We start from the raw sequence: 14667 nt of genomic DNA, 5'->3' as shown, positions 1-14667 counted from the left end.
TAAGAGAAACTTGCTGGTTAGAGGTTCAGATCTTTAGACAACATCTCATTGATAGAATAGATCTAATGTCTATAACAGTTAAAGAATCTATTCCAAAACTGATTGATTACTTGATAATAAATTTACAGCATAAAGTTTCTGATAAAGGTAAACTTTCATATATACATAAAATTATCAGACAAGAAACTTTTTACAATGTAGATTCATACTGGAATTATTTCACCTCTATTAATGGGGACCCACCAACTCACCAAGATAAACAATATATATATTGGAATCTGCTTATAGAACTACATCTTCCATTGTCTGGATACTTTATACATGGAAATTTTTACATAGATCTTTTTATACACCTTTGATGATGAATAAAATTAATAATAAAGATAATCTATGTAAGAGATGTAATGTAGAAATTAATGTTGACTGGGCTCATATGTTTTATGACTGTATGAAGTTGAAAGAATACTGGAAGTCAATTAATGAATTTTTGCAGGCTCTTTTTATAGATAATTTCATTATTTCTAAGTCTCTTATATTATTCAACACACCTGTACCTCAATGTGTTAAAAAGATTAAGCTTCCCTTGTTATGGTCTATCCTAGCAGTGGCTAGGAAAATAATAACTAGAAATTGGATTTCAGATACACCTCCTTCGCTCAATGAATTTAAAAATGTTATGAATATAATGTGTCATATGGAAATAAGCACAATTAGAATGAGAACAACTAGAAAAACATCACATTTTATTGTATGGGATAATTTACAAAATTTGTTAAAAAAATTCTAATTTCAATAGCACAGTATTTTAGTTTAATTAATTGATCTGATTGTAGTGGATGTCTTTGTAAATACTTTAGTTGTTTTGTTGAATATTATAATAATACCTATTTTTAATTATTTGTATAAAATTGTTATGATATTTCTCTTATATGTTAAAACAATAAATTTGTTTTTTAAAAAAAAAAAGAAGACTCCTTTGACTGTTTCCTGCCATGAGTGAAGTCTCTCAAGGTTTTGTTATAGACCCACTCCTTTCTTAGCATCTTTTTTAGATGCCAAAATTGTCAGCCACAGGCTCTCCAATGCAGATAACTGAGAACATGAGAGCATTGTACTTAACCCATTAACACCTCAATTCAAACACTTAAACCTACCCTTCAATCTCATAAAATGCAACATTCTTGACAAAAAAAAAACGTTTTTTTTTTTGCACCACCTACTGCAAGATTCAAACATCATGTACTATGAAATACTAAAACTACAAAAAAATGCATTTTACATTTTAGAAAGAGTCAAGCTAGCAGCACATGGAAAATCTAATGGACTGTACAGACTATTAACTTCAGTCTAGGTCTTAATGAAGTCCTGAATTTTAAATGTCATTTGAAAAATAAAAAGTTGAAACACTAATTTGTTTTGCTTGTAAATATATAGATTATAGCCCTGTGACAAGTTGTTTTTCATCATGTAATTTTATGACTGCTTGCTTAAACTTTTTTGCCAGTTGGAATTCAGTTTTCATGAAAGTTCGTAGCTTTTATCGAAAGGACCAAAATGCCTATATATTCTTTGTGCATTTTTTTTTTAATTAAATGTCCTTGTTCATGAATACAGAAGTGATGTCAACAGTTTTCACTTTGTCAGTCACTTGGTATGTTAAATTACTGGTCTACAGATTAACTGCTAACAAGTTCCACCAAAGAGTTGTAACACTTAGTTTAGTTTTAAATAAGGTTTCTAAAACCAAGAACCAAAGAAAACCAACAATTAAAACATAACAGTTCATGGAAACTCGTGGTCACGAACTAAGAATTGAGCACACCAAATATATCCACCAGAAAAATCTTTATTGAGTGCTTTCGTCTGTCTGTAACATCAGACTTCTTCAGAACAAATTAAAAAAGCAAATAATACATTTAAATAAAGAGGAAGAAGCACACATGGCAAGTAAAAACCAATAAAAAGAAAACGTTAAAATACCTATTTGATACTTAATGTGCAAACTATAAAAGGACTTCCCCCAAAGCCTCTTTTTTTCTCTCTATCTAAAAGGCATAGAAGCATAGTTTTAAATAGCTTCCTATGCTAACATAATCATTTAACCCTGTTAATATATAAGCATTAAGTTGAATAGGATGAACGTGTTTTTGCTTGATGGCTCCCTACATGAAGAAGCTTCACTTAATATGGTTAACATCTCTTATAGAAAAAAATGATTTCCTAATTAAGGACATGGAAGACCAGGGGCAGCTTGAGCATGAGGTGGCAGAGTTTTGAATAGGATGAACGTGTTTTTGCTTGATGGCTCCCTATATGAAGAAGCTTCACTTAATATGGTTAACATCTCTTACAGAAAAACTGATTTCCTAATTAAGGACATGGAAGACCAGTGGCAGCTTGAGCATGAGGTGGCAGAGTTGTTTTTATACTAAATATCCCAAGATACCTAGCATCTTCGGGATTCTGAAGATGCATAAGGATAAACATGATCCTCCTAGGAGGCCTATAGTTAATACCTCTGGGTCTAAAATAATACTTTGGGGAAATATATAGATTTTAAACTAAAAGTACTTAAGAACGAGGACCACAAATGTATTGATTCCTGGCACTTTTTAGTGAATAACATAGAATTTAACAGTAATGTTTCCTTTCTTACAGTGGATGTGGTAAATACAGTGGATGTGGTAAATTTATTCAATGTAATCTCCCATTCCACTGGAATTTAATTTTTTCAGAAATTTTTGTTTGATTACTGTGAATTTAGGAATTAAGAAGTAGATGTCTTGATGACTTTTATGGATATTGTTTTGAGAAACAACTTTGTCTTCTTTGAAGGACAATACTTTTTACAGAAGACAGGAGTTGCTCTGGGGGCCATATGTGCCTCCATTTTTGCAAACATAATCATGCTTATGTAGGAGAAGAAATTTCTTTTTACATTACAATATACTGTAAAAATGGAGTTTATATTCACGTTAACTACACAATTTATTTTTTGTCTGGAATGGGGACAGTACAGATATTGACAATTTTCTAGAGTACATTAATAACACCACAACCTTAAAATTTACCTAAAACTACAGTAGAGATACCATTAACTATTTGGATACAGAAATTACTAAAGATGAAGAACAATGTTGCTTTACAAGCAACATTTATAGGAAACCTACTTATTACAACAGTCTTTTGTACTACAGTAGTTACCATCCGGACCATGTCAAAAAAGGACTTGTCAAAGGAAAATTTGTCAGGCTAGCTCGTATGGTTACAAAAGATAATGTTTTTTTAGAACAGAGTAGGATCCTGACAAACATGTTTTATCTAGAGAATACCCTCAAAATTTGATAAAAAGAGTGCAGGAAGAAATTTGGGTTAAGAGGAATAAATGAGTTATTTTACCTCTTTTAAGCAATAGGCAAAGTCATTGTCATGACATCTTAGACATCCCTAGATAACAGACCAAACGAGACTATGCTTGTTCTTTTATCACTAAATTTAGTTCTGACCACCTAGAAATTTGCAGTATTGTGAAACAAAAACTGGAAAATTTTTGGAGGACAAGAAGGGTTAAGGGACAGATTAGGGTTTGAACCACATTTTGTTTTTAGGAGGGGTTCCACAATTAAAAATATGTTAGAAGGGAACAGGAACAATCATGACAGAAAAAGGAACACTAAGAGATGTGGCTTTTGCTCGCAATGTATTTACATTATGGACACAAATAAAATAAGAATTAACAAGACCATCATAAGATTTAAAAGTAATCACAACTGTAACTCAGTTGGAGTAGTTTATGCCACCCTATGCTGCCAATGGAATGTTTTTTATAAAGGAAAGACTAAACGAAGATTGGGAGAGAGAATATACAAACACATTAGGGACATCAGGAACAAGAACACTAAAAACACTTTATATAAACACCTAGAAAGGCATTCTATGCAGTTTCAAATTTGTTGACCTGGAAGGGCAGAAAAAAAGATTTGCAAGGAGGGCCATGGGATGATCTGTTAGAATTTAGGGAACTATGCTAGCAAATACAACTTAATGCTTATATATTACCAGGGTTAAATGATTATGTTAGCATAGGAAGGTATTTAAAACTACACTCCTATGCCTTTTAGAAAGAGAGGGAAAAAAAAAAAAAGAGAGACTTTGGGGAAAGTCATTTTATGGTTTGGTCATTAAGCATCAAATAGGTATTTCAATGTGTTCTTTTTATTGGCATTTACTTGTTATGTGTGCTACTTGCTCTTTATTTAAATGTAATATTTGCTTTTTAATTTATTCTGAAGAAGTCTGTTGTTACAGGCAGATGAGAGAGCTCAGTAAAGAAGTTGCTGGTGGATATATTTGGTGTGCTCAATTTCTAGTTCTTGACTGCAAGTCTCCAGGAACTGTTCTGTTTTAAATAAGGTTTATTAAAGGGAGGTCAAAGCCATGGCTGGCTCATTCCCAAATCTGGCACCCCTCAACACTAGGTGCCCCCTTCTCACAATCCCAGCCGTCTACGGCAGGTCAACAACCTGCAAGAAAGATAATGAGTTACCACACCATGATTCCACCAATGAGACACTAAAATGACATGTAGAAGTAAAGGAACTGTGAAGGCTGCAGACAACATGTATTATAAAGTAGACCAGACAACTCAGGAGAAAGAAATATTAGGCATTCAGCATAATTTTCATAAAATACTATTATAGAACTTCCCAGAATGAGTTTATAGTCTATCAAAACAGAAAACAGTTTTGGTCTTTACATCATGAAGTAGTGAATTTTTAAACATGTCATAATCATATACTGTACACAGTCTACTCACTTTCTTGCTCTGAAACATTACTCTTGGTTTCTTCCTCAGTCAAAGCATACTTTTTGTTTTCCGCTGGAACAGATGAAACACTTTTCTGTACTTCCTGTAAACTGAAGAAAAATAGTTTAATTGGGATTTGTGCTTAAAGGCCTTTAGAATATGAGTAAGCATGACACAAGGTGACAATACCTCTGGACAAAACCTTAAGTAATGGGGGGGGGGGGGGGGGGGCAAAGGCCCAAAAATAGGGACAGATTGAAATATTGCTCTTTTAAACTTAGAAAGGTGCTAGAATAAAAGGATTTGTATTAGAATACATTTTGTGAAAGATATGAAGCCAGACATTCAAATGTATGTCACTATTTAGTGATTTCAATCCTCAGCGATTTCTCAGAAAACAACAACTTTTATGAGGAGCACACCTAAACTACGAAGTCAAAATTTGGAAATTCAGCAAAAATCTGGACAGTTGAAAGGTGTGAAGGTGACTCAAATGAACATGAAACCAGCTGCCAGTACAGAGTTTATCATCACTGCTACAATAACTACTGATGAGTTCTTAAATTATTTTCAGGCTCTGCCAAATAACAGCACAGAAATATAATGTCACTGCTAATTTCCATTAAACAGAACTTTTCAAAAGGTACTGCCAAGGCAAGTGTTGTATGATACAACTCCTTGACCCCACCAAACACGGTTTCCGTCCAGGCCACATCACCATCACTGCCCTTCTCTCCTTCCTAAAATGCATCAGTCTTGCTTGTGACTCTGGCAAACTCGTGTCCACCCTTTTCATTGATCTATCCAAAGTCTTTGACACCATTTTTTACCCTATTCTCCTGTCCCAACTCTCCCATCTCAACCTATCCCTTTCTACAACATCCTGGTTCTCTAGCTTACTCCCTGAAAGGCTGCAGGCTGTAAAATGGAAATCTACATCCCCTTCCTGCAAATTACCACCAGCATTCCGCAAGCCTCCGTCCTCACTCCCTACTTTTCAACATATTTATTAATAACTTTCACCACTCCATCCCTGAGTCCTCCTTAATCCAGTATGCATATGACTCTACCATCATCTGCACTGCTGACTCCCCCTTCGACTTGCAACTAAAGACCCAGTCTACTTTCACTAAAACTGAAAATTGGATGCATAACAATCATCTTGTCCTGAAAGCAAATAAAACAAAACTAATGATCTTTACTCCCTCCAGAATTTCAGTAATTAATAACACCTCCTTGTTGATAATTAGCCAAAATAACTCCTCCATTGAGACTGTGCCTCACACCAAACTCCTAGGTATCATTATCGATGAACATCTGAAATTTGACATCCATATTTTAACAGCCATCAAAAAAACCCACCAAAACCTAGGACTCCTATACCAACACAATCTCTACCTGACTCCCTCCACCAGGAAGACCTTAGACTTTACCTACCTTCTCCCCTCTTTAATTTACAGTGCCCCCGTACTCACCAACCTCCAACTTGGCTTACAATCCAAACTGGATTCCTGCTACAATAAAATCTGCAAAATTCACCAGCAAATCCAAAAACTCATTCCATTATTGCTACTCCCTCCATTCTCTAGAGTGGTTTGAACTTCCTAATTACCTGAACTTTCTACAGCTCACCACTGCCCACAAACTTGTGTTCAAGCTATCCAGCTGCCCCGCTCTCTGCTCCTCCTTAACCACCTACATACCCAACTGCGCACTCCGATCAGAAAATCAAAATCTCTTACATATTCACAAACCTTCCCGGCCCCCTGGACGATTTTTGCTGTCTTACTCCATAACCAAACTATGGAAATCCCCCCCCCCCTCCACTTCGTAATACCCCTGTGAAGGCTGCCAGCCTAGCTAGGTAGGATTTTGTAGATTATTCCGTCATTTGTAAATATTAATGTAAGCCACATGCTTCTTCTTTTAAATGTAAGACAATTATGGTAAATGCTGAACTTCAAAAATGTAACCACACTGCACTCTGCTGGAGGAAAGCTGACAAGTCAAACACTGTATAATTGTTTGATCTCAAAACTCACAGCCAAGATGTCTGAATGAAGGAATTCTTCCGATTGTTTTGAGACCAGAGTTAATGGATAGAATTTACATGTATAATTTCTTTTATTGCTCTGGCTTCCTTACCACCTACAAGATCAAAAGGGCTGGTAACTCCGAGTTTCTATTAGCATGGGAAACCGAGAATAATGATGTAATCTAAAATGAGTCAGTGGTACTGTGTTATCAATTTAAGGACAGAGAGAGAGAGCATCAGAGCATTTTGCCTTTGCTTTCAGAACTGACAACAACCTCCAGCACTGCCTTGCTCTATATGCAAGTTTATTTTACAACTGTGTTTGCTCTTAGATATACACAGGAAATAGGAAGTCTGTTTTCTGTATTGATGTCAGAACTTTTCTACTGTATTATTTTACGCAGTTCTCTGTGATCTCTGGACGCTTGACTAGCACTGTGTAGCAAGAAGAATTGCCTTGTGTTCTTATTATTTATTATTAAATATTTTTAAACCTTTCAACTGTGGCTGTTTTATGTAGAGATAATTTAAGCTCTAGAGTACATTGCATGTATACAGTGAAACTGTCCAAGCCACTACAAATAAACCTTGCTGTTCATCAGTCACACTTAACATTTGGATAACTATATTGCACAGTAATAATTGGACATCCTTTGATAAGGGCCTTATTAGTAGCTGATATTAGTGGTTAGTGGCAAGTAGCACTGCTGTATATTCTGGGCAGAAGGGGGACAGCTGGAGAACCTGTGCCAGCCTTCCCCCAGGAGTGTCTGTGTGTTTGTATATAACTCATACCTCAAAGTGTGTGCGTGTGTGTCAGCTACTTGGGTACGGACACGAAGCACTGGTTGGACAGAGAGGGTGCTGGAGGTTTTAGCTTGACTACTAGGCTGAGAGCTGGACCCTATAGCGGTGCTAGTGGGGAGTCTTATTGGGGATCTGGAGAGAAGGGGGAGAAGCCAGCCCGAGACTGACTGTGATTTCTGTGTGTTCTTAAGGGAAATTGTACTTTACTGTGTGTGCATTTGTTATCCTTACCAATGTGGACTCCCATCAATGGTGTTAGTGGTCAAGATTGAAGCTCCTTGATTGCTGGGCCAGTGCACGGGCGTTGTATATTAATTGTTTAGCAGTGGTGGGATATCCACACCACATATTAATTGGTTGGCACATACTAACTGGCTTGTAGTGGTATGGATAGTGAATTCCTGTAGCTTGTGTACAGTGATCACTGAAGGTGTTTTTGTACTCTAAATCAGGCATGCAGTGACTATTCAGAGTTAAGATCACAATTGTTTTATTTCTTTTGTGAGATTAGTCAGGAAGAGCAGAGGAGTATGGAAAGCTGACAAGGAGCCAGTTGGCTGAGATGTGCCAGGCTACAGGACTGGTGCAGGGAAACCCGACTAAGGCAGACATGATTGCAGCTTTGGTCACAGCTACATCAGAAAACAGCAACCAGGAGGAAGATCAGACTGGCCGTGGAGATGTACAACACTCAGGGAATGGACAGCTCAACCTTTGTGCAGAGGACTTAAAAATCCATCTGGAGCTAAAAAGACTTGAGTTGGAGGCCAGGCGTTTGGAAATGGAAGCTGTGGAAAAGGAGCGGCAGAGGCAGCATGAAAAGGAGATGCTGACTCTTTGACAGAGTCAGGGAGGTAATGGGGAAGGGAGTAACCGGACCCCAGAAGCACAAAAGGTCAGTAAATGTCTTCCGCAGTTTACAGAAGGGGATAATTTTGATAGTTTCATTCATATGTTTGAGAGGGTATGTAAACAGTATGATGATGACCAAAGGCTCTAGGTACGGTTCCTGACCCCCTTACTCCATGCTAAAGCTGTAACTATTTTGTCCAAAATGTCGGACATTGACGGTTTTAACTACACTGCTGTTAAGAATTGCTTGTTAGAAATTTTTTAAGCCAACACCTGAAACTTATTGGAAAAAGTTTTGTGAGCAAAGACGCAAGGAAGACGAAAGTGTGTGCGAATATGTTTGCTGAACTGAGCACTTATTTGCATAGGTGAGTGAGTGGATGTCAGGTCACCACTTCTGAAGGGCTGGTAGACCTTTTGGTGAGGGAACAAGCCCTTAGTACTTTGCCTGACGACATGAGGACCTGGTTAGCTGATGGACAATGTGCTACTTCAGAGGAGTTGGGGAAGAAGGGAGATTTATACCTAGCAAGCAGGGCATCCCTGCACAGGAAAGGGACCCCCAGTACTGCTCATGGGTCTAAAGGAACCCATGATGGGCAGCCCAGACTGCCTCAGCAGAATCTGCCAGTAGTAGGGGAAGCCACTAGTCCAGGTACAAGTCCAGCACATAGGGTTAAATGTTTTGAATGCAACCAGTGGGGCCATGTGGCATACAGATGTCCATGGAGGCAAGGTGGGGAACAAAAGGTGAGAGAGCCAGTAAATGTGAAAGACAAAATGCCAATAGTAGGTTGTCTTGAGACAACAGGGGCACTGAACTACCATCCTGCAGATGTCCTGATAGGTAAGGATTTTGATGAGGCAGTACTGTGTGTTAATGCAGTTACATGCAATCAGGCTTCGAGACAAGCATGTGGCTCTGGTAGCCTGGGGGAGACCCAGACAGACCGCATATTTGCAGCCAGGATTGGTGAGGTGGTTACTTCAGGGAGGAAGGTACACTGTAGCAGTGAGCCCCACAGCAGCTTGTGGGTACTGATGTTCCCTTGGACAGAGTAACTGCAAAGGTAGAGGTGAGTAGTAGTCCCAGGCTGACAGTGAGGCACCGTTGTCAGAGGATGCCAGACTTCCTGTGGGAAGGGGAGCTGGGAAGGGTTACAGAGAGAGAGAGTTGAGACAGGCTCAGCTCTCAGACCCTACACTGCACGGCCTGAGGCAGGTAGCTAGTGAGGCACCTGATTCTCAAGAGAAGGGGGAATCTGTATACTGGGACAAAGGATTACTGTATAGAGAGTGGACCCCAGAGGGAGGGCTAGAAGGTGAGAGGGTACAGCAGTTGGTAGTGCCTACAGCCTACCATCTGATGCGTCTAGCCATAGCCCATGGTATTCCCTTTGCAGGTCATATGGGCATAAAACGTACAAAGAGACGTATTATGCAGAACTTCTATTGGCCTGGAATTTCCAGAGATGTAACCGGGTACTGCAGGACCTGTGAGCATTGCCAAAAGGTAAACAAGGCAGGAGGGAAGGTGACAGCTCCTTTGATGCCTTTGCCTGTGATTGAGGAGCCATTTCAGAGAGTAGCTATGAATATTGTGGGGCCTCTGAGTACCCCAAGCTATACAGGGAAAAAGTCTATCCTAGCAGTAGTAGACTATGCTACAAGACACCCTTAGGCAATGGCTTTGTCCTCTACTGAGGCAGAAAAGGTGGCAAGTGCTTTGTTAGAGATTTTCAGCAGGGTAGATTTCCCAAAAGAAATACTGACTGACAGAGGTGCCAATTTCATGTCAGAACTGCTGGCATGTCTGTGGAAGTACTGTGGGGTGAAGCACCTGAAGACCACCACCTACCACCCCCAGACTAATGGTCTGGTTGAGAGGTTAAACTCTACAATCAAGTCCATGCTACGGGCATTTGCAGACCAGTTTAAGAGGGAGCGGGACAAACATTTGTCCCATTTGTTGTTTGCTTACAGAGAGGTTATTGAAGAATCCACAGTTTTTTTTATCTTTTGAGTTGTTGTATGGGCATAAGGTGAGGGGACCTCTAGCTTTAATTCAAGATGAGTGAGAAAGTGAGTGTGAATCTCACAAGGAGTCTGTTGTGTCATATGTCCTAAACCTCAGGACAATGTTCAAGGAACTCATGGGCTTGGCCCAGGAGAACCTGTCAGAAGTCCAACAAAAGAAAAAGGTATGGTATGACCGAAATGCTCAAGCTAGAGAGTATGCTGTAGGGCAGCAGGTAATGGTTCTCATCCCTGTCAGACATAACAAGCTGCAAGCAGCTTGGGAGTAACTCTACAAGGTGATAAGAAAGGTAAGTGATGTTAATGACATGGTGGAACTGCTAGGCAGGAGGCAAGGGCACAAACTGTACCATGTTAACATGATGAAACCTTACCATGATAGGGAGGCTCTTCTGCTAAGTATCTGCAGTGAACTGCAGGAGGAGTCTGAGGGAGATCTGGTGACTGATCTCCTCAGTGAGGCTCGGACTGACACCACAGTGGAAGGGGTAGCAATGCCCCAGCAGCTATCTCCTACTTAGGTTCGAGAAACCCAAGCAGTGTTAAAGGAATTTGGGGACATGTTCACACCCACCTGATGCAGCACCAGATAGGTACAGGATCCCAAAGGCCATGCGCCTGAGAAGGTCAAACAGACGCTGAGGGAGGAGATACAGGAAATGTTGGAACTAGGGGCAATTCAAGAGTCCAACAGTCCCTAGGCCTTCCCAGTGGTGCTGGTGCCAAAGAAGGATTGCAGCACCATGTTCTGTGTGGACTACAGAAAACTAAATAGTCATGCTTACCGCATGCCTACGTCGGATGAGGCCCTAGAGCAGCTGGGTGGGGCTAAATATCTTACCATCATTGATCTTACCAAGGGTTACTGGCAGGTGCCCTGGACTCTCAGTGCTACAGAGAGGTCAGCCTTTGTGACTCCTTTTGGATTGCATGAGTTCACAAAGATGCCCCTTGGGATGAAACAGGCCCCAGCAACTTTCCAGAGGCTGGTAGATCACATCCTAGCAGAAGCAGGAGGGATTCTCCTTGCTTATCTAGATGATATCGCCATCTACAGCCATTCCTGGCAAGGGCACCTTCAACATGTCAGGGAGGTGCTGGGTAGACTACAGAGGGCCGAGTTGACCATTAAGCCAAGCAAATGTCAGGCGGGTATGGAAGATGTCTCCTACCTGGGACATACAGCGGAGAGTGGTAGGATCAGGCCAGAACCTGCCAAAGTGGAATCCATTCAGGTATGGCCTGCACCTGTTGCCAAAAAGTAGGTGAGGGCATTCTTAGGGACAGCTGGGTACTACAGAAAGTTCATCCCCAGTCATAGTACCACAGCTGCTCCCCTTCACAGACCTGACAAGGAAAAACAGGCCAGATAAGGTAGTGTGGACCCGAGCATGTGAGCAGGCATTCCAGAAGCTTAATGATGCTTTGCGTGGACCCCCTGTGTTAGCCAGTCCAGAGTACAGTAAAGAATTTGTTGTGCAGATGGATGCTTTGAACCATGGGGTGGGGACTGTACTTAGCCAGATTTCTTCAGAGGGAGAAAAACACCCAGTGGTTTATTTCAGTTGTAGGCTCCAACCCAGGGAGGAATACTATGCAGCTATAGAAAAGGAATGTCTAGCCATAGTGTGGGCACTGCAGAAACTTCAGCCTTATCTGTATGGAAGAAGATTCACTGTAGTTACAGACCACAATCTCCTAAAATGGCTACACAGAGCCAGCCAGCAAAATGCCAAGTTGCTAAGATGCAGCCTAGGGTTGCAAGCATATGATGCATCAGTGCAGCACCGCAGTGGCATTAGCAATGCCAACGTAGATGGGCCCTTGAGACAGGGAATGGGGTAAGGTATACACAGATAGACCTAACTCTTGCAAGCAATGTTTTTCAAGGGTCAGTTGAAAAACTAGCTTGAGTTCTCTGGGGGGTAGGTAAAAGCTGCCAGCCTAGCTAGATAGAATTTTTTAGATAATTCTGTCATTTGTAAATACTAATGTAAGCCATGTGCTTGTTCTCTTAAATGTAAGAAAATTGTGTTAAATGTTGAACTTCAAAAATGTAACCACATTGCACTCTGCTGGGGGAAAGCTGATAAGTCAAGCATTGTACAATTCTTTGATCTCAAAACTCAGAGCCGAGATGTCTGAAGCAAGGAATTCTTCCTATTGTTTTGATACCAGAGTTAATGGCTAGAATTTAAATGTATAATGTTTTTTATTGCTCTGGATTCCTGACCAGATGCAAGATCAAGAGAGCTGTTAAACTCTGAGCTTCTGTTAGCCTGGGAAACGGAGAATAACAATGTAATCTGAAATGAGTCAGTGGTTCTGTGTTCATAGGTAGGTACTAGGCTATTGGCCCTAGGGACTACACAAGCCTAGCCAAAAAGGTACCCTTGGCTTTCGCCACCCAAGAAAATTATTTTCATGTGCCCCTGTCGAGCAGAGCCATAGAAGTGATCTCTGGGGTGAATTTCCTATTTCCCATCCAATCATCAAGAATTTTCTTGAAGAGTGCTAATGAGGAGCTTGCTTTGATACAGAAAGGTAGTTTGTTCCAGAGTATGGAAAGCCTCTAGGACAGGAATCTATCATGTTCTGTTTACTGTGGTGACAAGGTTTAGGCCCCTTGAGCATGTAGCTCGGAGGGATTGGGATTTCTTTAAGTGGAGCATGTCCAACAGCTCTGGGTTTGACATAGCTTTGTATGTTAGGCAGAGATCGCCTCTGAGTAGGCGATATGCAACGGAGTAAAGCTGGAGTTTTTTGAGACAGTATGCGTAGGGCATCTGTTTGAGGCCAGTAATCCTCTTTGTGAGGTATTTCTGCGGCCTTTCCAGTTGTTGTAGATGTCTTGTGAGGTACATACCAAAAGGGGCATTGTACTCTACAATGGGTCTAATGAATAGAGGGGAACAATGACCTTTTTTCCTGGATGACAAACCATTTGTGATGAGGTGAGCCACGTAGAAAGATTTCCTGACTACTGTGACAATGTGATTATCAAAGGAGAGAGTGTGTTATCAATTTAAGGACAGAGAGAGAGAATCAGAGCATTTTGCATTTGCTTTCAGAACTGACAACATCCAGCACTGCCTTGCTCTGTATGCAAGTTTATTTTACAACTGTGTTCGCTCTTAAGATATAGATAGGAAACAGGAAGTCTAGTCTAGCTGTTTTCTGTACTGATATCAGAATTTTTCTACTGTATTATTTTAAGCATTTCTCTGTGATCTCTGAATAGGTTCATAGATTAGTACTAGGCTAACTGCTCTTGTTTGCCATTTTAAGCCTAGCCAATTAACCCTTGTGAGACTCAAACCCTGCACCTTGTGCTTGCAAGGCAAACACCTTAACCATTAGGCCACCCTCTGCTAGACTAGCACTATGTAGTAAGAAGTATTGTCTTGTGTTCTTATTATTTATTATTAAATATTTTTAAACTTTTCAACTGTGGCTGTTTTATGTAGAGATAATTTAAGCTCTAGAATACATTGCATGTATATAGTGATACTGTTCAAGCCACTTCAAATAAGTCTGTTTGGTATTTTCGTTTATTGGCGTGGCGTTCTTTACAGACATTTTTTGGATTAGGAGGAGTCCTGAATATAACCTCTGGATTACTAGGAGCTTTTTAGAGGTGCAGCGACCTGCAACGGTGGTATTTATCAGTTCATTCACACTTACCATTTGGATAATAATATTGCACAGTAACAATTGGACACCCTTTGAAAAGGACATTATTAGTAGCTGATATTAGTGGTTGGTGGCAAGTGGTACTACCATACGTCTGGGCAGAAGGGGCATATAGCTAGATAACCTGTGCCAGCCTTCCCCAGGAGTGTCTGTTTGCATACAACTCTCATCTCAAAGTGTGTGTGTGTGAGCGTGTGTCTGTCAGCTAGTTGGGCAGGGACACAAAGCACTGGTTGGACAGAGAGGGTGCTGGATGTTTTAGCTTGACCACTAGGCTGAGATCTGGACCCTAGAGCTGTGCCAGTGGGGAGTCTTATTGGGGATCTGGAGAGAAAGGGAGAAAGCAGCCCCAGACTGACTGTAATCTCTGTGGGCTCTTAAGGGAAGTTGTATTTTACTGTGTGTGTGTGTATTTCTTGTCCTTACCAATGTGGAC

At 40.4% G+C, this 14667-nt stretch overlaps 1 protein-coding gene across 1 annotated transcript in view; it reads right to left on the bottom strand.

Moving 5' to 3' along the window:
• Positions 1-14667, bottom strand: part of PPP6R1 (protein phosphatase 6 regulatory subunit 1) — a 3522349-nt gene that overhangs the window by 406514 nt on the left and 3101168 nt on the right. The window contains exon 20 of the mRNA XM_044059463.1: positions 4817-4917. Coding sequence (XP_043915398.1) covers positions 4817-4917 — 101 coding nt within the window. The remainder of the gene's footprint in view (positions 1-4816; positions 4918-14667) is intronic.

This window comes from Protopterus annectens, chromosome 17.part0, assembly GCF_019279795.1.
Source record: "Protopterus annectens isolate FY-2018-M chromosome 17.part0, PAN1.0, whole genome shotgun sequence".
Lineage (NCBI taxonomy): Eukaryota > Metazoa > Chordata > Ceratodontiformes > Protopteridae > Protopterus > Protopterus annectens.
This window is presented reverse-complemented; position numbering and strand designations above follow the sequence as displayed.